Source organism: Nyctibius grandis, chromosome 3 (assembly GCF_013368605.1).
Source record: "Nyctibius grandis isolate bNycGra1 chromosome 3, bNycGra1.pri, whole genome shotgun sequence".
Classification (NCBI taxonomy): domain Eukaryota; kingdom Metazoa; phylum Chordata; class Aves; order Nyctibiiformes; family Nyctibiidae; genus Nyctibius; species Nyctibius grandis.
Window position 1 is genome coordinate 33,010,546 of NC_090660.1, and position 26,179 is coordinate 33,036,724.

General features: G+C 45.0%; 1 protein-coding gene across 2 annotated transcripts in view; it reads left to right on the forward strand.

The window, feature by feature from the left end:
* Window positions 1-10,159: 10,159 nt before the first annotated feature.
* Window positions 10,160-26,179, forward strand: part of VWC2 (von Willebrand factor C domain containing 2) — a 73,507-nt gene continuing 57,487 nt past the window's right edge. Inside the window, exons 1-3 of one of the 2 annotated variants that reach the window (XM_068396938.1) lie at window positions 10,160-10,229; window positions 11,352-12,133; window positions 20,770-20,899. In XM_068396938.1, coding sequence (XP_068253039.1) covers window positions 11,420-12,133; window positions 20,770-20,899 — 844 coding nt within the window. In that variant the 5' untranslated portion in view covers window positions 10,160-10,229; window positions 11,352-11,419. Of the gene's footprint in view, window positions 10,230-10,522; window positions 10,593-11,351; window positions 12,134-20,769; window positions 20,900-26,179 lie in introns of those variants that run through there. The other variant, XM_068396939.1, reaches the window with a different exon arrangement.

Sequence of the window (26,179 nt, forward strand, 5' to 3'; positions counted from 1 at the left end):
AAAAGGTTCAATTTTTACAAACTGGATAGTACCAATGAGAGAAAAGGCGGGCAAAGAATAGGAAAAGTTTGAAGATGTGTTCTGGAAAGTGTATCACTGAAGGCTTTGTATCTAGTGGTTTATGCTCAGTAAGTTTTGGAGAATATCCCCTAAGAGGCATGATGGTTTTCTGAGTCTGTGAACAGTTATATTACAGGATCAGATGTCTGGCAGTTATACTTTAATTCTATAAACCATGGGAAGAATGCATGCTTTTGCACACATACTGTGAATTCCTTAACTTTTGAATTCTTGACTTGGCAAACTTAATTTCATAGAATCATAGAATCATAGAATGGTTTGGGTTGAAAGGGACCTCCAAAGGTCATCTAGTCCAACCCCTCTGCAGTGAGCAGGGACATCTTCAACTAGATCAGGTTGCTCAGAGCCCCTTCCAAACTGACCTTGAATGTTTCCAGGGATGAAGCATCTACCACCTCTCCAGGCAACCTATTCCAGTGTTTCACCACCCTCATTGTAAAAAATTTTGTCCTTATATCTAGTCTAAATCTACCCTCTTTTAGTTCAAAACCATTACCTCTTGTCCTATCATAACAAGTCCTGCTAAAAAGTTTGTCCCCATCTTTCTTATAAGCCCCCTTTAAGTATTGAAAGGCTGCAATAAGGTGTCCCCAGAGCTGCCTTTTCTCCAGGCTGAACAACCCCAACTCTCTCAGCCTTTCTTCATCGGAGAGGTGCTCCATCCTGCTGACCGTTTTTGTGGCCCTCCTCTGGACCTGCTCCAACAGGCCCATGTCTTTCTTGTGCTGAGGACTCCTAAGCTGGATGCAGTGCTCCAGGTGGGGTCTCACCAGAGCAGAGTAGAGGGGGAGAATCACCTCCCTCGACCTGCTGGCCACGCTTCTTTTGATGCAGCCCAGGATACGGTTGGCCTTCTAGGCTGCAAGCGCACATTGCTGGCTCATATCCAGCTTTTCAACCACCAGCATCCCCAAGTCCTTCTCAGCAGGTCTGCTCTCAATCCCTTCGTCCCTCAGCCTGCATTGATATTGGAGATTGCCCCGCCCCAGGTGCAGAACCTTGCACTTGGCCTTGTTGAACCTCATGAGGTTCACATGGGTCCACTCTTGAGGCTGTCCATGTCCCTCTGGATGGTATCCCATCCCTCAGGCGTGTCAACCGCACCACTCAGTTTAGTGTAATCTGCTAACTTGCTGAGGGTGCACTCAATCCCACTATGTCATTGATGAAGATATTAAACAGTACTGGTCCCAACACGGACCCCTGAGGGCCACCACTTGTCACCAATCTCCATCCAGACATTGAGCCGTTGACCACTATCCTCTGGATGTGACCATCCAACCAATTCCTCATCCACCGAACAGTCCATCCATCAAATCAATATCTCTCCAATTTAGAGAGAAGGATGTTGTGGGGGACCATGTCAAAGGCCTTACAGAAGTCCAGATAGATGACATCCATAGCTCTTCCCTTGTCCACTGATGTAGTCACTCCATCACTGAAGGCCATTAGGTTGGTCAGGCAGGACTCACCCTTGGTGAAGCCACACTGGCTGTCTCAAATCACCTCCCTGTCCTCCATGTGCCTTAGCATAGCTTCTAGGAGGATCTGTTCTGTGATCTTCCCAGGCATAGAGGTGAGGTTGACAGGTTGGTAGTTTCCAGGGTCCTCCTTTCTACCCTTTTTAAAAATGGGTGCAATGTTTCCCTTTTTCCAGTCACCAGGGACTTCACCTGACTGCCATGACTTTTCAAATATCATGGAGAGGGGCTTGGCAACTATATCAGCCAGTTCCCTCAGGACTCTGGGATGCATCTCGTCAGGTCCGATAGACTTATGTACGTTCAGATTCCTCAGGTGCTCATGAACCTGATCTTCTCTTATAGCGGGAGGGACTTTGCTCTTCCAGTCCCTGCCTTGCGGTCCATCCACTCGAGAGGTGCAGGAAGAGAGGTTGCCAGGAAACACTGAGGCAAAAAACTTGTTGAGTACCTCAGCCTTCTCCTTATTCATTGTTACGTTTGCCAGTCTTGCCCATCAGGGAAGTAAGCTTTCTTTGACCTTCCTTTTCTGGATGAAATACCTGTAGAAGCCCTTATTAATCTTCGCATTGAAGTTCAGCTCCAGCTAAACCTTGGCCTTCCTGACCCCATACCTACACAAGCAGGCACCATCCCCGTACACCTGTCCCTGCTTCCACTGCCTGTGCGTTTCCTTCTTGCCCTTTTGTTTGACCAGCAGGTCTTGACTCAGCCATGCTGGTCTCTTGCCTTCCCTTCCTGATTTCTTATACCTGGGGACTGAGATCTCTTGCACTCTATGGAAAGTGTCCTTAAAGATCTGCCAGCTCTGTTCTGCTCCCTTGTCCCTGAGGGCAGTTTTCCAGTAGGTCCTATTAATGAATTCCTTGAACAGCTGGAAGTTTGCTTTTCTAAAATTCAAGGTCCTGACTACCCTTTGCCTGACCCGTATCCTTCAGGACTGTGAGATCCACGTGTGCATGATCACTGCAGCCCAGGCTGCCTCCAATCTTGACGTCACTGATTAGCTCACTTGCACTGGTGACCATCAGGTCCAGTACTGCATCCTCTCTGGCAGGGCTATTACCTGGCTTAAGAAGTTATCCTCAAGGCACTTCAGGAGTCTCCTGGATTGCCTACAGCTTGCCATGCTACTTTCCCAGCAGAAAACATATATTTCAACATATATTTCAACAGCTTCTCCAAAAAAAAAGGAAAAAAAAAAAGGAGGAGGGGAAAAAAAGGAGGAGGGGAAAAAAAGGAGGAGGGGAAAAAAAGGGGGGGGAAAAAAAGGGGGGGGAAAAAAAGGGGGGGGAAAAAAGGGGGGGGAAAAAAGGGGGGGAAAAAAGGGGGGGAAAAAAGGGGGGGGAAAAAGGGGGGGAAAAAGGGGGGGAAAATGGGGGGGAAAAAGGGGGGGGAAAAAGGGGGGGGGAAAAAGGGGGGGAAAAAAAGGGGGGAAAAAAGGGGGGAAAAAAAGGGGGGGAAAAAAAGGGGGGGAAAAAAAGGGGGGGAAAAAAAGGGGGGGAAAAAAGGGGGGGAAAAAAGGGGGGGAAAAAGGGGGGGAAAAAAGGGGGGGAAAAAAAGGGGGGGAAAAAAGGGGGGGAAAAAAAGGGGGGGAAAAAAAGGGGGGGAAAAAAAGGGGGGGAAAAAAAGGGGGGGAAAAAAAGGAGGGGGAAAAAGGGGGGGAAAAAAAGGGGGGGAAAAAAAGGGGGGGACAAAGGGGGGGAAAAAAAGGGGGGAAAAAAGGGGGGAAAAAAAGGGGGGGAAAAAAGGAGGGGGAAAAGGGGGGAAAAAGGGGGGGAAAAAGGGGGGGAAAAATGGGGGGAAAAAAGGGGGGGAAAAAAGGGGGGGAAAAAAGGGGGGGAAAAAAGGGGGGGAAAAAGGGGGGGAAAAAGGGGGGGAAAAAAGGGGGGGAAAAAAGGGGGGAAAAAGGGGGGGAAAAAAGGGGGGGAAAAAAGGGGGGAAAAAAGGGGGGAAAAAAGGGGGGGAAAAAAGGGGGGAAAAAGGGGGGAAAAGGGGGGGAAAAAGGGGGGGAAAAGGGGGGGAAAAGGGGGGGAAAAAGGGGGGGAAAAAGGGGGGAAAAAGGGGGGGAAAAAGGGGGGGAAAAAGGGGGGGAAAAAGGGGGGGAAAAAGGGGGGGAAAAAGGGGGGGAAAAAGGGGGGAAAAGGGGGAAAAGGGGGGGAAGGGGGGGAAAAGGGGAGGAAAAGGGGGGGGGAAAAGGGGGAGGGAAAAGGGGGGGGGAAAAGGGGGAGGGAAAAGGGGGAGGAAAAGGGGGGGGAAAAGGGGGAGGAAAAGGGGGGGGAAAAGGGGGGGGAAAAGGGGGGGGAAAAGGGGGGGGAAAAGGGGGGGGAAAAGGGGGGGGGAAAAGGGGGGGGGAAAGGGGGGAAAAGGGAAAAAAAAAAGAAAAAAGGTTCAGTTGTGATATAAAGCATTTTACTAGTTTGATGATGCAAAAACTGCAGGAGACATTTTTTAAATTATTTTTTAAGTGCTCGTCTTTGTGGGAGACAAGAGTTTATAATTACCAACCATACAATAAATGTTTTTACACTAATAAGAACAATGACTTCTAAACCATTTTTATTTCATATATATACACATACATACATTGTTCAGAAAACCATCTATGTTGTTTTTCAAGTAATTTAAAGAAAAACAAATACTAAACAGTACAATTCCTGTTATGGAAGTTTTAAAGAAAGTTAGAAAATGGAACTAAACATTGGTGTGAGTTACAGTGCTAAATCAGTTTTGACAATAATTATTTTTTTTTTCCTATGTTCCTGTAGGGTAGAGAAGAATTTTTTTGTTCAATTCCATTTATTCATTAAGTTTAGTTCAATGTTTAATAAAATAAAAGTCAAGAAATCCTGTGAGAATTGAAGAGCACGCAAAGCTGGGGTTTTGTTTTTTTGCGGGTTTGTTTGTTTTTCCTCCAGTAATATTAAAGAGCAGTGAAAGGATGAGATCTATTAACTTAAAATGTGGAACAACACAGAAACTTTTTTCTTCCCATAAACTTTGTGATAGTTGGTGTCGCCTTTATTGTAGAAATCTACTGTAAACACAAATATATAGAGAGAAATTTAAATATTATAAAAAACAATAATATAATTATAAATAATAAAGGGAAAAGTTAACACTGATCTGTATTTCATATTCCATCTGAACAGAGCTAAACACAAGCTTATGAAATACTTTGTTCAGTTTTCCAACACAATGACAATGTAAAAACTAAAAATGTTAGTAGTGCATCCTCTGGCTTTGCAAAAGGGAAGAACAAGGTGTAGTATTAAGACTGTTTATAGGAAAGTTTGTGTATTTAAATGTTTGGTGTTATTTTGTGCACATCCATGTGTATGTACATGCAAAAACGTTTTGTTCCTTCTTTTCGAGCAAAAAGGCACAAATACCAAATAACATTGTGAGCCATGATTAATATCCAACTTCCCGACGCTACTGAAATTGGGGTGAAAATAGGTGCATCAAAATCCATTTATAATCACTCTCCCATCCTGTAATTACAAGCACAAAATACTGCACTTTGAATAGACAATTATTTTTTGCTTAGATGAGCCCATATGCACAGGTCCTCAATTGAATCCTCCTCGCTCTCCAAAGGTTTCACTATGCAATTTTTAATATTATTTAACTATTGTGGTTAAGATGGTAATAACACTTTTCTGAAGTTTATATTGGCAAAACCTCCATTAGAGATGCAACAGGCATGTAAGAATAGAAAACTGATTTCAAGTGGTAGAATTGTAGACATCTCGTATACAAAAAGGCAGCACATATTTTCCTCTCTCTTTCATGGACCTAGAAGGGAACTGTTACTGAGATGGAATACGTGCATTAGTCTCCTCAGAGCTTACAGGGCAGAGAAATTGATGTCGTCACAGAAAGAGAGCTTGTCTGAGTTGTTTTAAACAAAACCAGTCTTCTTTCCCACATTTTGGAACAAGTCTCACTATGAATACTTCTAACTAGGATATTTTAAATTAAAAAAATATTGCATTTCCATTATATTTACATTTTGCTTAATAATGAGAGAAATCATAAGCTAAAGGGAGAGTTCTTAGTTCAGCAAAAATCTCCTTTAAAAGATGTTTCATAAAACTTATGACTTCTAAAGTTTAAATCTCCCAGTGGTCTACAGAGACTTTTTTTTATTACAAGTAATAAGCAAAATTTAAAGTAAAAAATAATTACTTATTTCCCAGCACCCAAATTGTGATTTACAGAAGCATAGAGAGAGTCCTTGCACTGAAGAGCCTAAACTCTAAATGACAGAAGCTTTTTGAAGTTTTGTTTTCATGCACGTAAAGCAGAAAAAAATCATGTTGTAACATATCATTATCTATGATAAACTGAATAATTCAAAAACAATTAATGATGACACAATTGTAACTACAGCTTGTGTAATACTTCTTCAATAACTACTTATCAGTAAACTAAAGAGACATCAGACTAGTGAAAAAAGAAAGATCTGGAGCAGTACGCATTCAGCATCCTTTGACAAGTAGCATAAAGAAAATAGAAGAAATAAAAATGAAAAGATGAAAGCTAACCTAGTTTTAAAATAGTTATGGAAGCTTGCTTTTTTTTTTTTTAGAGACTTGTTTAAACTGCTTATTTACAATTGAGCCTTTGAAATACACATGATTTGTTAGCGTAATATGTACCTTGGCTTTGTCTCTCTCTTTCTGTCTCCAGACTGACTGCTATTTGAAGCCTTATTTTATACAGCCGGACTAATACTACAGCACAAATTGCTACCTTTGGAAGGCTGTGATGCGAACCTGCCTGAACAACTGCCACTTTAGCACCACAATAAAAAATACCTTTCATATAACAACTCTCTTCCTTTCAGGAGGAATAATGAAATGAAGCAAAATAAAAAGGCACGACTATCCATTTTCCCAGAGCAGTCACGCTTTGGGGACGTTTTCTCCCCTCTCAAATTCTGGAGTTTCAGAGCTGCTGAGCTGTGATGGGCACATGTGGTGCAGAGTTCCTCCTCCACTGTTCCCCCTGAGCACGCCCTGTCCTCACCGAGGGCTCAGCAGCCACCCTGACACCAAAGCCAATCTCTGTGTGGGGTTTTCTAAACACCTCCCCAGTTGCATGGGGGGGTCCTCTTCTGCCCCGCACCTGCCCTGCCCTGCCTGGCTCCTCAGGCTCTCATGGAGATTCCTCCTCTTTTCCTCTCCATCTTCTCACTGAAGACAGGGGACACTAGGGGATACATCTTTTATTAAAATAGGAAAGATGGGGCACGCTCCCTGCATGAGACCATGTGAAGGGATGTGTGTGCTAGGTCATCCCCTGGTGTGTGGAGGCTGTATGCCTACGCTGGGGTATACGCATACCCTCACTTTATCCATATACTAGGGCAAAAGCAGTTGTCTTCAGTGCTCTTAGATGTCCAGATGAAGTGTCTGCATAGCTGTGAGGTTGGGGTTTTATATGTTATTAACCAGGCAGATAACTGATTTTAACTTGGTAAAAGGTACATCTACATTTGGGTTCCTATCATTCACACTAAGGCTACCCTCAAAAAATATTTTTCAAAATTTCAGTCCCCCTAATCTCATGGAGTAGATGTTTAATTTAAAGTTTTTCTGACTATTAGCCAGCTATCTTCAGCATGGATGCTCATTCTCACTGTCTTGAGCCTAGTCTAATGGAGATGGTCATCATACCAGTTTAACTTAAGTCATTTCTTGCCAGCACCATTTTTACTTCAGATTCTGAGTTCCTTTTTGTTTTACATTCAGCTGCTTCCTAGTAAAATTAAGCCAAAACCAGTGTCGACCATTTTGTGCACAACAGCTCCGATCTAGCTAATGCAAAGTTCTCATCACACAGACAAGCCCCAGCAGAAAGGAAAGTGTCTTGAATGGAGATGCAGAATTTGATTCTCATCCAGAGACACAGTTGTCCTTGCTACTGTTGCCTAGGGCAAGAGAAGAGTGGGGAAACCTGGACCTGTGTTTCTTACACCGTATCTATTCTGTGAATAAACAGAACAACTTCAGTCTCCAGGGCTTCCTATGTTATACCAGCAGTAAAAAACTCACATTAAAGAAATTGTTAAAAGTGGCCTTGAAATAACATTCTCATGTTTCTCTCTTCTTGTAGTTCAGAATTCACACTGGAAACACCAAACATTTCTTACATATCTGCTGTTTGTTTGACCATTGGGACCATAATATATTGCAAATTAATATTATGACACTAATGAAGGGGTCCTAATGTCAGGTACAATTCATCACTTAATATACCTATGAATCTGAATAAACAGAGACCGAAGTCCAATGAGAAATCTTTTAGAAAAAGAAACAAGGGTATTTACCTCTTTCTTTGCCAAGACGGCTAAGATGAGCTGCAGTTTGTTGCTATGAAAGTGCTCTGAGGCTTTGCCCTTCTTGTTACACAGCGATATCTTGAACCTTCAGCCCCAGCGGATCTGTGGGCTGTGTAATTAGATCTGGGAGAGGCAGAGCTCCTACAAAGAGAGTCCTAGATGCTGAAGATCTCAGATTTTCTACCAAAGTTTCACCTGGGAACATGTGAAAATGTCAGAACCATAAATTGGCTTCTCTCTCCTCTTTATCACAGAAGTAGCATTGCCTTCTCAAGTCCCCTATTTCCTTCTGTCTTGCTCTAGCCACAACTAGCTGCTGCTTGACAGCAAAGCTTACACGCTTGTAAACGCGAAGTAAGGATGGTCGGTTGAGGTTGTTCTTGTAGAATTAGTGATGTGGTGGACTGGTTGCTCACCTCATGTCAGGGTTTAAGCTATATGAGGCATAAAATTACTGTTTTTAGAAAAGGCAAAGATTTAATTCTTTATTCAGAGATAATGAGATGATAATTTGAAGGCAAATACTTCTTGATGATTATTAGTCAGGTAATGAGAAAAGGCTAGCTTGACTCTGTAAGATTCAGTCTAGATAGTCATCTTGAATTTCATTTTACTAGTGTAACCTATGGAAACATTTGATTTCTTAGTGTCCTTCAGAACTTTAGTTTTGCATGTTAAAGTTTCAGAAGATTAAACTGTTATTTAGCTGGTGACTGAGAGATATGAGATGGTGTTAACAGAAATAATTTTGTAAACTAGACAGGACTCATAGATGTTTACAGCAAGAACCAGCAGCCAAAAAATTGTTTACCACCTGCATCCTCCTGTGGAGGAGTTTAAGTGTCTGAGTTTTCACAAATAACAGGTGCTCATGAAGGTACTTAACAGTGAAACATTAGTAACCAGCAGATTTTCATTGCTCTCCTGAGTACCGATACTGCAGTACTACCATTTTAATGAAAAAAATCTGAAAATTTTACCTAGTCAAAAAATGTCAGTTAAAGTGCCAAGTACTTTGGGAAATCCAGCCCTAGCCACGAGCAGGGCACGGCAGGCTGCTAAAGGGCTACTGTGGCAGAAGGGTTAGTGCAGCTGGGACTGCTCCAGAACATCTGTAAAGCAAAATTCAGAGAAGATTATACTCATGTGTCATCTAACGTGGCTTAAAAATAAATAAATACATAAACAAATAACCTTTTGGGTTCCAAGCCCTTGATCAGGTCCAGAACAAAATCAACGTTCAAAGATCACTCTCTAGCTTTTCTTTCGCATTTCTGTCCCAACAGTCTGACCATCGAGGTTTCAGCCATCATCTTTGTAACAGACCGCTCTGCCCATTTTCTGTATCAAAAAGCATAAAGGAGGAAAATGCAATTACACTGACGTACAAAATCGTCCGTCAGCCATTCAAAAGCATAAGTAAATATTTCAACTACTAAATCACATACCACCCCGCTGCTAGAAAAGGCTGGCGAGAGAGAGTTAAAGCGGAGCAAACTGATGCTGCGGCGTGGACAGAGACGGGCACAGCCCGCGCTGCCCCCATTAAACGCTGCTTAACCGCCTCCGCCCACGCGCGGGGCTCAGCCATAGCGCGGGTTTGCAGCCGGGCCCGCGGCGGTGCCAGCCGGGCACCCGCGCTCCTCGCCACGGGAGACAGCCTCGGCAGCAGGGCAGCTGGTACGCGCCCCGCGCAACGGGGCTAGCGCCCATCCCCGCCGCACCGAGCCGCCGGCTGCGCGCGGGTACGCAGCTCACCTCCCGAACTGACGCACGTACCCCCGCAAAAAAAGTTTCAGCCGTCGGTGCGCGGGGCTGACCCCAGACGAGCCCGCATTGTCCCGCTCGCCCTCCCCCGCCGCCGGTGCGGAGCCCGGATGGTGCCCGCCGCGGGGCCCTGCGGGACGCGTGGGGTTCCCCCCCCACCGGGGCGGAGCGGGCAGGGGCGCTGCGCGGCCGCACCAGGCGCTGCCTCCCCGCTGCGGGCGGCGAGTCCACTCGCCGCGCCCTGCGCCCGGCCCAGCGGCGGCGGCGGGAGGGGGCATCCCGTCCTGCCCCGTTGCCGCTGCCCCAGAGGACGGGGGCGCACGGCCGCCATGTGAGAGAAACGAGGGCCGCGGCGGAGCCCGCCCCCGGGGCGGCGGGGCCGGGCCAGCCGCGCTGCGCTGCAGCGTTTGCAGGTCCGCCGAGGCGGCGGGCGGGCAGCAACAAGCCGACGCCGGCCGGCCGGCCGCCCCTGGCCCCACCATGGGAGCCGGGCGGGGGGCAAGGCTCACCGCCCTGAGCCGCCGGCGGGGCTGAGCCCGCCTCCAGCGCAGGTAGGGAGGCGCCGCGCCGGGCCGGGCCACCGGAGAGACTGCCGGGCTGGGGGCGGGGGGGGCGGTTGGGCGCTGGCCGCGGCTTCCCCCCCCCCCCCCCCCGCACCGGCGCTGCCCGGCCCGCCGGAAAGTTTGTGCAGGCGGCGCAGCGCCCTGGCTCCCCCGCGGCGGCCGGGCAGCGTGTGGCGGGCGGAGCGCGCTGCCCCGCCGTGCTGGTGCCGCTGGGCCGCCGGTGAGGGCCGGGGGAGGCGGGCGGGCGGGTAGAGAGGGAGGGAGGCTTTTAAATGGCTTTGAGGAGCGGTACCGCGGAGGTGGGGCCGTGCCGGGAGGCTGGAGCGCCTTTACTTGCCGTGGCCGAGCCGGGTAGGTATTTTGGTTGGGGTTTTTCCGATGTGGCGTGCGGTGTTTTAAGGAGAGGAGCCGGGAGCGTTGCTGAACTCCTGGAGGATGTGGGTTAAATGAGCCTCTGCTGCGGAAACTCTTAGGGGCTCTGCTTTGCCTTTAAAACACGGGGAGAAAGAGGTGGTGGGTGCTTGTTTAGGTAGTTCGGAAGAGAGGTAGTTTGGCTCTGCTCGCTTTAATGTGCTTGGTTTGAGTTGTCTTTAACAGAAATGTGCTCACTGGTAGATATTAAAAAAAAAACAAACAAAACGACACATCGGACTGAATAAGAGGTTAATGAAAATCATCGTGCATGCAGTCAGCGAATAGGACTCAATTGGCTGATTTCTGTTCCAGACTCAGCTGTGTTTGGGAAGCTCCATTTAATTCAGCAGGTATCCATCCCCTTCACGTGTTGTCACTTGACAGGAAAAATAACCACCAAATGTTCTGCTTTTTGCATGCACCTGCCTTTGCAAATCCTAACTCCCTGGAGTTCTGCCTGGTGCTCACGGAGCCGAAGGTGCCCGGTCCGTGTCCAGAGCCCTGCTATTTATAAGACTTGGCAGAGCGGGGGAGGAGGAGGAGGAGGAGGAGGGATGCAGCACCAGGCTGTTGTTTGCCTTTTGCATAAACTACCGAGACAGGTTGCATATTGTTTGAGATGTTGCATCGGTGGAGGTGGGGCGGGGGGGGGAAGAAGTGCAGAAGCTGAAGTGTTCCTCATCCTTCTCTTCCTAGGGACTGTGGATCTGTGAAGCGCTTCCCTCCGATGTGAATGCAGTGTCCCCTGTGGGATGCAGTAGGTGATGCCCAGCTCTACTGCAATGGCAATTGGAGCTCTGTCTAGTTCTCTCCTTGTAACCTGCTGCCTCATGGTTGCCCTCTGTAGCTCCACCATACCTGTACAAAAACTGGCCAAGGCTCAAGACAAACAGGAGATAAAAGCGAGCCAGGAAAAGAGGGATCACATGTCTGCAAGGGACAGCCAGACAGGCCCGGGGAAAATGAATGAGATCAGCAGGAGCGGGAGGGAGGAGGGCAGCAGGGACTGGAAGAGCAAAGGAAACAGGAACTACTCGAACAAGGAGTCTTGGACTAAGCAAAAGCAGGCTTGGAACAGCCAGGGGACGAACAGTAAATCTGGGAGCATTCAAGTGCAAGAGCAAAGGGACGCTGCTCCCGAGGAACCTCAGGTGGCTGAAGATTCGTCTCTCCCAGAAGCTGTTGCGAGCGTCACTCCCGAGCCTCCGGAGGAGTACGCCTATCCGGACTACCGTGGGAAAGGCTGCGTGGACGAGAGCGGCTTCGTCTATGCCATCGGGGAGAAGTTTGCGCCGGGCCCCTCTGCCTGCCCCTGCCTGTGCACTGAAGAGGGCCCGCTGTGCATACAGCCCGAGTGCCCCAGGCTCCACCCTCGCTGCGTCCATGTGGACACCACGCAGTGCTGCCCGCAGTGCAAGGAGAGGAAGAACTACTGTGAGTTTCGAGGGAAAACCTACCAGACCCTAGAGGAGTTCATGGTAAGGGCTGAGGCCAAAAGTCGTTTTGTGGGTCATTCTGTCATCTAAAGGGGTGTTATGTTCTTGAAGTTCTTTCTCAGAGGGGGTGCTGGGTCTCCCGCTCCCCTTTTCATTCCTGTGTTAATACTACTTCTGCAGTGCTGTAAAATATTCCCCTTAAACATGACCTTTCTTGCTCTATGATACTGTAACGTTTTTCAATGAGGGGGCTGATCTTTATTAATTCTTTTGGTATTTGCAGTAAAAAATGCTATTTGAAAGGATGCTGCTTGGATGGTGATGTGGATTTTATGAGAATTTCTAGCATTACATTTGCTTCCTTATTTAACTGTTAACTGTGAAACTTATACCTTGCAGGTATCAAGCAGGGTTTTGTGGGCTGACTTCTGTTCCTAGTAATCAGTCAGTGATGTACCTTTTTTTCCTGACAGTCATTTCTCTTTTCCTTTCTTGCTGTTTAAACTGTGCTGTCAAGGTTGCGTAATGTGTGCTTTCTGAGAATGACTATGGGCCTTCTTTTTAATAAGAGCGTGGTTTGCAGTCTGAATTACAGTGATACCTAAACAACAGACGTGAAAAGCCTCATGTTTAGGGAAATCCTGTTAGAGTATGGCCTTTTTAGCACCACCATGCAAGGTCGTTATCATTGAAAATGCAACTTATTACAGTGCACTGAAAACTTTTGGAGTTGAGGCCAATTCCCTGGTTGCTTACCTTGCCTTTTTCCCTTTAGTATTTCCCATGTGGCTGAGATCTGTGAGCAGGCTCTAACAATTTGCTTGCGAATGACTGTTAGGTACAGGGCTGGTTCAAAACCCACTTCTGAACATACCTGAGATTTTTGAGCTCAGTATTTTGAGGGGAGTACGAAATCCAGTTCAGGGTTCTGGCAGCTCGAGCCCCTCTCAGGATGGAGAAAAAGAAAATGTAATTTTGAAGGCTGTAAATAAGTTGCTGGCTCTGGTCTCTGTGGTATTTTTTGTGTTCATGGAAACTTAACTTTGATTCATAATGTCTTTCCACATTGTTCAACTTCTTGAAAAATAAACAAATAAATAAAGGAGTAGAATTACTCTCTCTGGAATAAATCACAGTGTTTCCCCTTGCTCTCTTTAGGCAGTAATGTGTATATCATCAGTGATTTTCAAAGCGTGGCAGAAAGCATCATATCATCCTCCCTTTTTCCATGTCACCCTTAAGGATTGTGTTCAGCTTCAGGGTGGCAGTTTTCTACTTCGAAAGGGAGACGGTACTTTCAACAGCGACTAGTTGGTATGACCTTTTTGGAGATGGATTGTGAGATCCTTCCTTTTGTGGAGAAGTTAATTCTGAGGGGTGGCCAAAAGAGTGATGCTTCAGCACATGGTCTCTGTAGGTCTCTCTATCAGAGTTTTAAAGGCTTCTCCCCCCACACTCTTCTAACGAGTTGCATTTCTTTGTCTTTATATAGTGGTATTGTATTAATGGCTGTAAAGCAAGCCTAAAATACCTTCGTGTGTTAAGCATGTAGTGAGAGGGGCGCCTGTTATGTTGGAACATAAACATTATTCCCCTTGGTAAAAGGGTAATGCTGAACGGTGACGTTTACAGAAATGTTCTGACAAGACTTTGGCTTTCAGCTTTCCTTTTAACCCCATTCAGCCTTTAGCCCTTGTGCTGGTACCTTCCTGTAATGAAACATCGGTTCCCTTCCTGCTTTGTGTTAGCCATCTTTGGAAACATGAGTGAAAAGGGATGCCTGCTCCAGGTGGGCACCGAAAGTTACCAACAGAGTTAGGCAGCAGAACTGCAGCCTGTTTATTTTGACGTGTGAGGACCTTGGTTTTTAGTTAAGCTTCAACGTTGGTTCCAATCTTGTGAGCACAAAACTGTAAATGCAGCTGTTTGCCCATGCCACTGCAATCAGTGGAGATGTCTAGCGAGGTAAGGTACAGATGTACTCGGATGGCTGCTGCTCAGTGAAAGCAATTGCAAATGCAAGTAATTGCGCATGATTTCAAAGGTAATTTTACAAGTTTAAAGTTGATGGTCTTAGAGAGGTTACTAAGATGCTATCTCTTGATTAAGGTCAGGGAAGGAGTTATAAATAGATAGCGATCTGATTTTTCTGTGTACCTGCACCTACTGTTTGTGGCAAAGAGTACCAGAAATCACTGAAGGAAGAAAACACTGACCTGCTAACTTTTAAGTGACGTTATGTGCACAAACATGGATGTATAGATGTGTAAATATGCATGCAAGTTTGGGAGTTTGCTTATAGAAAATTGATATATGGCTTGGCATGGCAAAAAAAATGCCCTGACCAGAGCCAGTGCTAACTCGGAAGCTGAGTGTGCCAGGGAATGGGAGGTTTGATGCATTTCTTCTTTGATTCACAGTGCTTCCTGCAGGCTTTGCCTACGTGTGTGTGTATGCACACGTTTTTTCTGTTTTCAAAAGGACATGGATGTCGACACAAAACACAACACAGGTGTGGGTGAAGGATAAGGTCTCATGAAGCTCTTTCCATCAGCGCCGCTGTACTCTTCTGTGGATGTCGTGGGGTAGGATGGCAGGGGGATCAGAGCTGCCATATGAGTGGAACTGGGAGCAGAAGCCTTAGTCGGTGAAATGTAATGAGGATAGAATTCTGCACTAGAGCTGGAGATGGCTGAGCGTGTGCCTCTCTAGATGTTGTTCAATCTTGCAGTAAGATTTGAAAATTCAGGCTGACTTATGACATAATAGCCTTACAAGGACCATAAATTCTCTTCAGAAGTTTAATATGGTTTGGGAAAGACCTTCAGTTTTTGAAAGCTGTTGCTTCATGGGTTTTGTTTAGAATTTCTCTGCTACCAAAATTTGTATTTATTTGTGAATAACTCGGAAATCTGGAAGTCAGCAAGCCCAAATAGATTTTGAAACATCTGTGGTATTTTGAAAGCACAGAGAAGTAAAAACAAGGCCGGTATGTTTATTCTGGTCAGCCTAACCCCATTCATGTTCTCCTGAGTTGTGTAAGTAGCAAGGAAATATTAATAAAAATTCCAGCACAATAGCAAATCAGTTTGGGATTATGATTGATTTTTTTTTTTTAAACTTAGATGTTTTCAAGGCTCAAGGAATCAAATGTAGATTATATATTTTTTTTTAATTAAGATATTTTGTTGGTTTGTTTTTTGGTTTGTTTGTGGAAACATGTGGAAAGGGGGAAGAGAAAGCTCAAATTACTTTGGACCAGAACTTCAATGAGTGCATATGATTTGTCACTTCTTAATTATGAGAATTTACGCTAAGTTGCCTGATAAACCTACTACTTCTACTAAGATACAGTTTTCTTCATGCTCCACTAGTGGGAAATATACCTGTTTATGCAATGGTCTGTTTGCTTTTTTACAGCCTTTGCAAATCCATTTATACATCTGCTCATAAACTTCCCTTTAAACAATTCTAAAGAAGTTAATTTTTTTTGCCATCTGTACTCTTATTTTCTACAGGTTTTACAGCTGCCTGGTGGATACTTAAGACTTCTGTGCCTCTCGTTTTCTTCCCACAGTTTTTGCATAGGCGGAACTACTGCTGCTATAGAGTTTAATAGCTTCATCTATAGACCACAGAGACATGGTATCATTAGTCTTCAGAGAGAGGTTAATAGGTCGCGTTATTTCCATCCCAGCTTGGTCATGTCAGATGTGCTAAGCGTGAGTGCTGCTGGGCTGGTTGTTTCCCCCATGAACAAGTGGGATGCTCGTTGCATTGGCTGCCACTAGGAACTGCACTGCAGGGAATGCGCTTGTGTTGTAGGAGGAGAGGAGAGGAAATGAAGGACCGAATCATAGAATCATTTTGGTTGGAAAGGACCTTTAAGATCATCAAGTCCAACCATTAACCTAGCACTGCCAAGTCCCCCACTAAACCATATCCCCAAGCACCACATCTACACGTCTTTTAAATACCTCCAGGGATGGTGACTCCACCACTTCCCTGGGCAGCCTGTTCCAATGCTTGACAACCCTTTCAGTGAAGAAATTTTTCCTGATGTCCAATCCAAACCTCCCCTGGCACAACTTGAGGCCGTTTCCTCTTGTCCTATCACTTGTTACTTGGGAGAAGAGACCAACATCCACGTTGCTACAACCTCCTTCCAGGTAGTGGTAGAGAGCAATAAGGTCTCTCCTGAGCCTGCTTTTCTCCAGACTAAACAACCCCAGTTCCCTCAGCCGCTCCTTGTAAGACTTGTGCTCTTACACCAGCTTCGTTGCCCTTCTTTTGACTCTCTCCAGCACCTCAGTGTCTTTCTTGAAGTGAGGCGCCCAGAACTGGACACAGTACTTGAGGTGTGGCCTCACCAGTGCTGAGTACAGAGGGACAATCACTCCCCTAGTCCTGCTGGCCACACTATTTCTGATACAAGCCAGGATGCTGTTGGCTGCCTTGGCCACCTGGGCACACTGCTGGCTCATATTCAGCCAGCCATCGATCAACACCCCCAGGTCCTTTTCCACCAGGCACCTTTCCAGCCACTCTTCCCCAAGCTTGTAGCATTGCTGGGGTTGTTGTGACCCAGTGTGTCTTTTCATTCTGATTTATTTAGCTATTGTTATATATACGCACTGTCTTATTGTGTGTCGCTCTCTATTGATGATTATGTCTCCCAAGTATTAAGCTGCAATTAAGATGCAGAAAGAAGTGGGGGTTTTCTACAGTTCCTGCTACATCCTGATGATGTGTAAAAAGCAATACACTACCATTTAGTCCAAAGAGGAACAGATAAAGGTTGACACTAATATCATTTTAGCAGGCACTGTGGTTCACTTAAGTGCTTGAAAAGAGCTTTGTAGAAATAAGCACATGGAGACCTTCCTTAACTCTGCTACTATTACTCATACTGGTGGGTTGTACAGATGACAGTATGTCTTAAATGTTTACTATAGTTATTCCCCTGAAATCCCATGTTTTGTTACACAGGAAGGGTATTCATGACTGCAGTATCACATTAACAGTGTACTCCATTTATGAAAGATGTAGTCTTCAAGTGTATGTACTGTATGGGATGGAAATGCATTATTCTGAATCATCATTATTAGATAAAGATTAGATCAGTTATGTTTCTCATTTAATAGTATTTTCTATGCTTCGTTAAACAGCTCCTTGTTCTAGGAATTTTAGGCTTCTGTCAAATTTGGAATTCTAGTAAACAACTCTACTTAATTAGAATATGTTTAAATTTTACAGATGAGAGATTTTTAGGAATAACATCTGTGTGCTGCCTTGTTTCCTGATTATCATGAGGTACTCTAGTTTTTACATCACTGCTAATATTGAATGACACAGCTACTAAGTGGAGTCCTGGGAGAGGGAATATCTGTTGTAGTTACTGGTCTTGTTCAACTGTGATCATTGGCAAATTTGCATCTTTTTCAAGTGTGGTGGGTTGACCCTGTCTGGATGCCGGGTGCCCACCAAAGCTGCTCTATCACTCCCCTCCTCAGCTGGACAGGAGGAGAGAAAGTATAACGGAAGGCTCGTGGGTCAAGATAAGAGCAGGGAGAACTCACTCAGCAATTACTGTTATGGGCAAACAGACTTGACTTGGGGAAACTAGTTTAATTTGTTACCAATCAAAATCAGAGTAGGATAATGAGAAATAAAACCAAATCTTAAAAACACCTTCTCCCTACCCCTCCCTTCTTCCCAGGCTCAGCTTCACTCCTGATTTCTCTACCTCCCCCTGTGCAGCACACGGGGACAGGGAATGGGGGTTGTGGTCAGTTCATCACATGTTGTCTCTGCCGCTCCTTCCTCCTCAGGTCTCCTCACATTCTTCCCCTGCTACAGCGTGGGGTCCCTCCCATGGGAGACAGTCCTCCACAAACTCCTCCAGCATGAGTCCTTCCCATGGGCTGCAGTTCTTCACTAACTTCTCCAGCGTGGGTCATTTCCATGGGGGTGCAGTCCTTCAGGAACAGACTGCAGGGTCACAAGTCCTGCCAGCAAACCTGCTCCAGTGCAGGCTCCTCTCTCCACAGGTTCACAGGTCCTGCCAGGAGCCTGCTCCAGCATGGGCTTCCCATGGGGTCACAACCTTCTTTGGGCATCCACCTGCTCTGGTGTGGGGTCCTCCCTGGGCTGCAGGTGGATATCTGCTCCACCATGGACCTCCATGGGCTGCAGGTGGATATCTGCTCCACCATTAACCTCCATGGGCTGCAGGGGCACAGCCTGCCTCACCATGGTCTTCACCATGGGCTGCAGGGGAATCTCTGCTCTGGCATCTGGAGCACCTCCTCCCCCTCCTTCACTGACCTTGGTGTCTGAAGAGTTGTTGCTCTCGCATCTTCTCACTCCTCTCTTCAGCTGTAGTTGCACAGTTTCCCGCCCCCCCCTCCCCCCTTCTTAAGTATGTTGTCCCAGAGGCGCTACCACCATTGCTGATGGGCTCGACCTCGGCCAGTGGTGGGTCTCTCTTGGAGCTGGCTGGCATTGGCTCTGTCAGACATGAGGGAAGCTTCTAGAAGCTTCTCACAGAAGCCACCTCTGTACCCCCTCTGCTACCAAAACCTTGCCACGCAAACCCGATATATCAAGTGATGACAAAAAATGTTGAAACCAATTGATAGCTATCGGTTTGCTGTGTTGAGCCTGATCCTTGGAATGGAGTTCTAGTAGCATTCATCAAGTAGGATTAATTAAAAAAAAAAAATCAATCAATCCTACCCTAAAAGCATGTTTTCATAACTTAGTAAGTGTTGTTTCTGGATGTAACTCCAGAGGGAAGAATTCTTACTATTGACTTGCAGGTAGTTAGGAACTCAGGTTTTCTGACACTCAAAATTTCACATGCAGTTCAAGTGATTGCCTAGAATACCTGAGCCTCTTGACTGTGAACATTGTATCAGAAACCTCCTCATCCGCTGACACTCCAGCTCTGCAAGTGAACATGGCAGTTTATGAACAATTACAGGACAAAGTTCTTGTCCCAAAGCCTGCAGTAAAAATCTGCAGTACTGCACTGTCAGCCTCCTTGTAGCATCCTATGAATGTACGGTAAAGTGTAAAGCAAAGGGAATACTGCAAGTGAGCAGCTGGCAAAGGAAGCCTGAAATAAGTAATAGTAATAAAAGCAGAAAGCAACATAGCAAGAGGCCCTATTTAGGCTTTCTGAGCAGAGGGGATGGTGCGAAAAGGTATGTGAGTGCATAAGCAAATAACAGCCATGGCAAGTGGGAAGAGAAGTGGCAAAGCATGGATGAGCATTTAGTTGGAGATGATGCTGTGCAAGCATCAGCATGTTTGAACTTTGGAAGTGAGAAGGATGTGAAAGAGACAAGCAAGCAGAGAATGGATTTGAGGAAAAATGTGATGGACTGCCTAAGAAATAGGGAAAAGAAACCAGATGATCTGCAAGTTAGACGTCTGGGTGATTCTTCACAAAGAATAATTTGGTTTAGATTTGAGGTTACTGTGCTTTTATTGGAGAAATGCCACAGATGGTGGTTTGGCATCAACTAGAATCTGGAATGGAAAAGGGTCTATAAAAAAAATGACCTCATCCTTAAGTAAACCTAGAATCAGCACAGATTGTAGATTTAGAGGATCACTGGTAATAACATTCAGCTGCATTTTCATCCTGTACTCTGAGCATGGATGCCAGCGTGGTTTTTGGGAGTACAGCAATGAGATTTACGGTATACCGTTTATTGCTCTTCAGCACCCTTGCTTCCCTCTACCTCCAGCTCCTTGTGTGGTATGAGGACATCAGCGATGCAATGTGCAGCGCCTGGTCATGAACACTGAAAAGGACAGCTGGAATTGTATGTGTGGCAAATGCAGACGTTTGAAAGTCCATTTTTTCCTAAACAGGGCCTTGATGCTGTTTTGTTTGGAATTAATTTCATTGAAATAAGTCACTCAAGTAATTATCCCATGGTACTGCTATTGTTTAGAGTTCTTCAAAACCAGTAACATTTCAGTAGGTAAACAGGATGACCTGTATTTTGCTTCACCTCTTTCTTTGAATTGCAATTTCTTCTCAGAAAGTTACAAGAATTACAAGAGTGGTCCAAGTACAATTAACCTATGCGAAATACCTGAATTCAAAGGAGGGTTTTTTCCTGACTTCTCTTTGAAAATGATAATTTTCAATAAAATGCAACTTTATGCTACCAAAAAGCTTTCAAACCTGGAAAAATTGCAATAAGAGTTTCCATTAAAGAAGTTTCATCTTTCATTTAGCAAATATTTTCTTCTTTAAGTACAGTGGTTTTAATAAATTACTTTTTGAACCTCTAATAGAATTAAACTGGATTTAATCTGAATTATGAACTTAATTTGCTGGAAATTCATTAGAAGTGTGGTAGGGAAATTTTTGCTTTATTTGTGCTAAAAGTCTAAAGTGTTCTTTATCCCAGGATCCCTTTGACTTTCCCATTTGGTGCACAGTTCAGAGCAGAACCTGTTTTTTTTTCTGGTGTGGTTCTGTAATTTTGCAGGAACCCAGCTTCACTCCCTGTGTTACTCAGACCACAAAAAGCATTTTTTTAAAGGGGGGAGGAAAAAGAAATGAAGGAAAGAATAATGCAGGTGGGAAGGAAGGCATTGCACACTTCAGGAGAGCATTAAGTACGAGTGAAAAGATGACTGGATTTGTGTTTCAGGTTTCTCCCTGTGAGAAGTGTCGCTGTGAAGCCAATGGTGAAGTGCTGTGCACCGTCTCAGCTTGTCCCCAGACGGAGTGCGTCGATCCGGTGTATGAGCCCGATCAGTGCTGTCCTATCTGCAAAAATGGTAAGTGGCAGCTACAAAACTAGAAGGGAGCTTCTGTCAGAGAGATTCACACCACTCTGTTTCAGTTTTGAAAAATAACTCCAATATTTTTCTTTTTCCCCAAACGGAGATGAAGAGTTGTGTGCGGGTGGTGTCGTCTCGGTGTGAGGAGTCACATCTTCCCTTGACTGGGATGGACTCGATCATGACCTGCAGGGATTTTTGCTACCCAGGAGACAATTAGGGTGTTAATATCAGATATTCATGTGGCTTCTGGATATAAATTTTGCATGAACTCACTGTGGTTATGTTTTATATAAGCACACAAAACTGAACTCAGGCTCTTCATGTTATCCACCTTTCAACAAGAGCAGTAAAAGTTACTTTTGTTCTACCTTCTTATTTGTTCCCCTTTCAGAGTTTCTTCTCTTCTTTTTTTTTTTTTCCTGAGGCAAATCGAATGTACCTTATTGAGCTCATTTAATTTTCATAACTAAATGAATTAAACTCCCAAGTTTAATTGAATATTTTTCATAACTAAATTAGACAGAAAGTCTCTCTACTCCCAGCAAGGGCTTGCATTAGATCAAAGTCTTGGTCTATTTAGACGAAAAAATTACATGACACACTAGCTCATCACTTATAAAGAAGAAATGATAATTTATTAATAGAAATGAAAGCTGCAAAATCTCAAATGAAATTACATTTAAAATGAAAAAAGACATTTAAAAATATTCATATAATTTGCAGCCATGTATTATTTCTCTAGAATAGGTAGGTTCCGTTACATTAGCTAAAATAAACTGATTAAAATTGTAGAAAAGCTAGGGGAGGAGAGAGTGTACAGCATATGCTTTCCGCAAATTCAACAGTAGATGATAAGGGATAGTTAATTGCATTGGAGGAGTTTCATTTGTATGGGTATAAAAGTAATTGCTTTACATCCCTTAATTGGTTGTTACAGCCCTGAAGGAATTTGTTCTCAGCTGTACAGCTTAAGGGCATTCTGCTTTTGGAGATGAGGATGGGCATTTTTTGAGGCATTTAGGAACAGTTCCTGGGAAGGGCTGAATTTGGGAGCAGGTGGTGTGGTAGCTAGCTGGTCCAGAGGATCCTTTAGCCCTTGTTTGATGGCAAGAGCCTTCTGACGTTCTCTCAAGCTTTTTGTGTGCACCACACTTTGCTGCAGTTACCCAGGTCAGAGTGACTCTTGACAGGCAAAAGCTCTGTTTTCAGTATCGGGGATGCCGTTACAAGCATAACGTGTCAAGTCTATGTAGTCTTTCCCACTGAATTTCTCCAGCAATGTTAACACTGTTTGGAGCTGTATCAGCTTTCCATTGGTGCACGTTCTCCCACAAGCATCAACATAATGCACAGCAGTCGCCGTTTCCCAGCGGTGGCTTGCCTCTGGATTAAGGTGCTATGGCAGTGAGGGGCTTGGCTTGGCTGTTCGCACAGATCCCCTGACACATTTCCCAGAAATGGGGCCTTTTAAAAAAATTATTTGTAAAACCTGCCGTAGTTGTGAGGAGGCTGCCTTCTTTCAGAGCATTAAAGCTGAATTACATGAGTTCTGCCTGCAAGAAAAGGGTGGTCTTGTCCTCAGCATCTGAATCCCCAATATTCCTTGGGTATAACCACAAGCTGGCATCCCTGACCCAGTTTCAGACCAAGGTGACCAGAGCTGCCTGTTCCCGGTAAGCTGTACTGTCACTTCTCTGCATGTCAGAGAACCAAGCGTGGCTTTCCTTGTTAGCTTTTAGATGAGGAAAAAAGCCATTAACAATAACAACAAACCCAAGATAGTTCAGAAGCAGCTAAACTTTTCTGGTTCAGCAGCTTCAGTACAGTATCACAAAGAAATTTCTGAGGAATCCTCTCCATCTGGGGAGTGCACTTAAAAAAAAATACCGGGCTGTTTGCTTTCAGAGCTTATTTTAAAGCATGGGATGTGCAGTTTGCAAGGAACTTCAGTGAATTGCTGAATGTTTTTAATTAGATTGGAGCAAAAACCTACTGAGCAGGAAAACCTAGCCTGCCTCGTCCTCTCATTTTCAAGCCTACTGGAACAAATGCGCTGTGAATGCGAGTCGGGGAAACAATCATCGTGTTGTGCTTCAGGGTTGAGCGTTGCAATGACATCGTGTTAGTGACCCAAAAGAGCTTGGGTGATGTACAGGGAGCTCAGCTGCATAACTGAGTGATGGGAAAGGTGGAGCAATGGAAATCATACAAGTGGAGTGACTGCTGTCATGCTCTGCGTCCCACCCTCAGTAGAGCAAGAAGGGATGGGAGGAGAAGTTTGAGTTCTCTACATGTACTGAAACTTGTGTGTTAAAAATGTACAAAATCCAGCTCAGATTTCCCTCTCTTTCCTGGCACTTTAACACATAACACTTTCCCAACTTGCCTGGCCTGGGGATTGCTGGTGGTGAACCGACAGAGTCAGGGCTAAGCAACTATGCCTGTCACTGATAAGGCCACATACAAATGCCTGATTAGGAATTATGGAGGAGATCTAGTGAAAGCCTGCCGTTATTATAAATGAATTAATTCAGTCTCTTGGCAGGTGTGAGGCACTGTGCATTACCCCTTTTGTGAAGGAGGGGATGGAGTTGACTTCCCCAACCTGATTCCACAAAAGTGCTGGCAACCTTTCAGATGAGGGATAGATGGGTAACTGCCCATCAGGCTTACACAACTGTGTGCATGTATAGGTAGAGACTTAGTTTGAATGTAAGTAGTGAATGGAAAACTTGCAGAACGAAGAACAGTCTTATGTGTAGTATGTAATGATCTTCTATATCCCATCCCAACTTTCAAGAAGGAGCCTAGATACTTCCGTAGCTGCAGATGTTATTTTCTTCTTTGTGGGCAGGGACAGGGAGTACTTTAAAGAAGTATCTGTTCTGAAAAGTAGTCTATAGAAGGGATAAAAGGTGACTCCTCACTGAGAAAATCTTGGGGTAGAGGAAATTTTCCTGCTTTTTATGTCTCAAGTCACTACAGCTAAGGGAGCTATTCTGTGTTTATCTTATATACACACCCTGCAAGAAAGCAGGGTGGGAACAGAGGGGATTAGAGGAGAGGCTTTCTTCTTGTGCGGGTTGACATGTCGAGCTTTTTGCTTTCGGTAACCAACAGCAGCAGCAGCAAGAAAAAGCGTGCAGAAAGTTAAATCTGACTTCAGAGAGTTGCATTAAATAACAGGTGCCTGATTCAGATCTCCATCCTGCTTTATTGTACTAGCAACATAGTTACTTCTGTGGAAACTGTCCCTGTTCACATCCATATCAATAAGCTCAGAATCGAGTACAGACATTTCTACAGTTCGTATGGAATGAAGGATAAAGATAATAGGCATACAATTCCCTTTCCGTTAGGAAGAGGCTGGGCACTTGTCACTGATTCATTTGAGGCAGTGGGGAGGGGTGTGTGGGTGATACTGAAAGTGAATTATCTTGCTAGATTAAATTACCTTGGTTGTCTGTTCCACTTCTGTTTCCAGTATTAGAGCCCTAATAGGCGTACACAGCTGAATGCCGCTTTGCCTGAAGCGTGCAGCCGCGGAGCAGTCGGTGGAGTTAAGGGTGGCCCTGCTTCTGCTGGTGTCTTTGCAGGAGGATGAGGTTAGACCCGCAGCACACATGGAGCCTGGAGGGGAAGGCGTGGTTGCTAAACCAAAAAACATTTTGTTCTAAGGTCCCCGAGAGATTTTTATTTCATTATATGGCTGAAAGATTGCCCCAGATAAGATGAAGCTGATCCTGGTGCCTTCCTAGCATTTATCTGTCTGTGCGTCAGTGTTGTTTCTGTGACTGCAGCAGGGAGGGCTGAACTTCTGACGGCAAAGGCTCATAGCTGCGCAGTCGAAAATACAAGCACTGGTGCCCAGAGGGTCACGTGTGTTCGCAGGGCTGTAACATCCACAGGAGATGTCTTGTCTGTTCTCACTGGCCGTGCGATAGGGAGACTTTGGACGTGGTCATTTCGGGTGCCCTAGGTGGGATGAGTCAGGACCTCATTTCATATTTGGGTTCATAGTTATGGTTGAAATACACGCATCATGTGGTTGAAGTGGTTGTCGCTGGTAAGGTGCAGATCTAACATGATGTGGCCAGAGAGGGTAAGTGGTTGTGGTTTTGTATACCCGTACTGTGAGGCTGACCCACCAAAACTTGCTTTAGTACCTTTGTGTACAATTACAATGTTTAGGCATGGGGTGACTTGGGAGTGCCTCTGAATGGCAGGTGGGGACCTCTGTCTGTGCGAAGTAGCTCTCAAGGTGGGCAAAAACGTGATAAAGGCTGGCAGAGCTGCCGTCCCCTTCTGCGACTGGTGGTACGACAGGACTTTGTCTCACTGCGGGACTTGAATCTATTAAAAAAATGGTGCTGGTCGAGGCACTACCATGGTCCCTGTGAGCTGTCATCCCTCTAAAATCCAGGTGGAGAGAGGGTTTGTTGGGCTGAGGGACCTGTCTGGCCGTATCAAGACTGAGGATGTTTATTCTGGGTGTATAAAGGGAACCTGCACCTTGGCAGCAAGCTGGGTGTTAGCTCTCCTCTGCAGCCCCAGCTTTGCTCAGGCACCATGGAGAATCTGATCTGTAAAATTTCATGTCCTCCTTCCGCAGTGTGCTTAAATAAAATATGATATTCCTTCAACCGTATATACCTCGATCTCAGCAATGAAGAAAGAATTATAGTCCAGGTAGAGGTCAAGGCAGGACTATTGCAAACATCAGGAATTCAGTTGCTCTGAAATTTAAATAACAGTGCCTTTGATTGTCCTCTCTTCCTCTTTCTAGTTTCATTTTAAATACCTTTTTCAGTCATACTTTAGCAGCTAATTTATATATTGCAAAGAAGACCCAGCAGTTTTAAAGCTTGAGAGTGGTTCTTCAGTCTATGTTAAGGAAGGGATCAAATCAGGTGGTCATGGTAGTCTCTTCTAGATGTAAAACACAGGAGCCATAAAATGATTGTAAAGTCTAGTTTATAAGTTTCGGACAGTATTTCATTTATAAAAAATAGAATTTACATTAAAAAATAATAACCCAATGAACAAGAAATCATTTCAGTCTAATCCCAGTGCCACCCATACTGTATGTGCCAATGTGATTTGTTCCCTTCTGATGTGTTTAGTTCAGGCATTTGAATGCCTGGGTATGCAGGGTAGTATTTGTTCCATGTTTCTGTGTGCATGAGTTGCTTAGCAAAAGCTTCTGCACAAACTTCCCACTTTAATAGGCAGTATTTCACAAAATGATTTATAATATGGGACTGTTAACCAGGA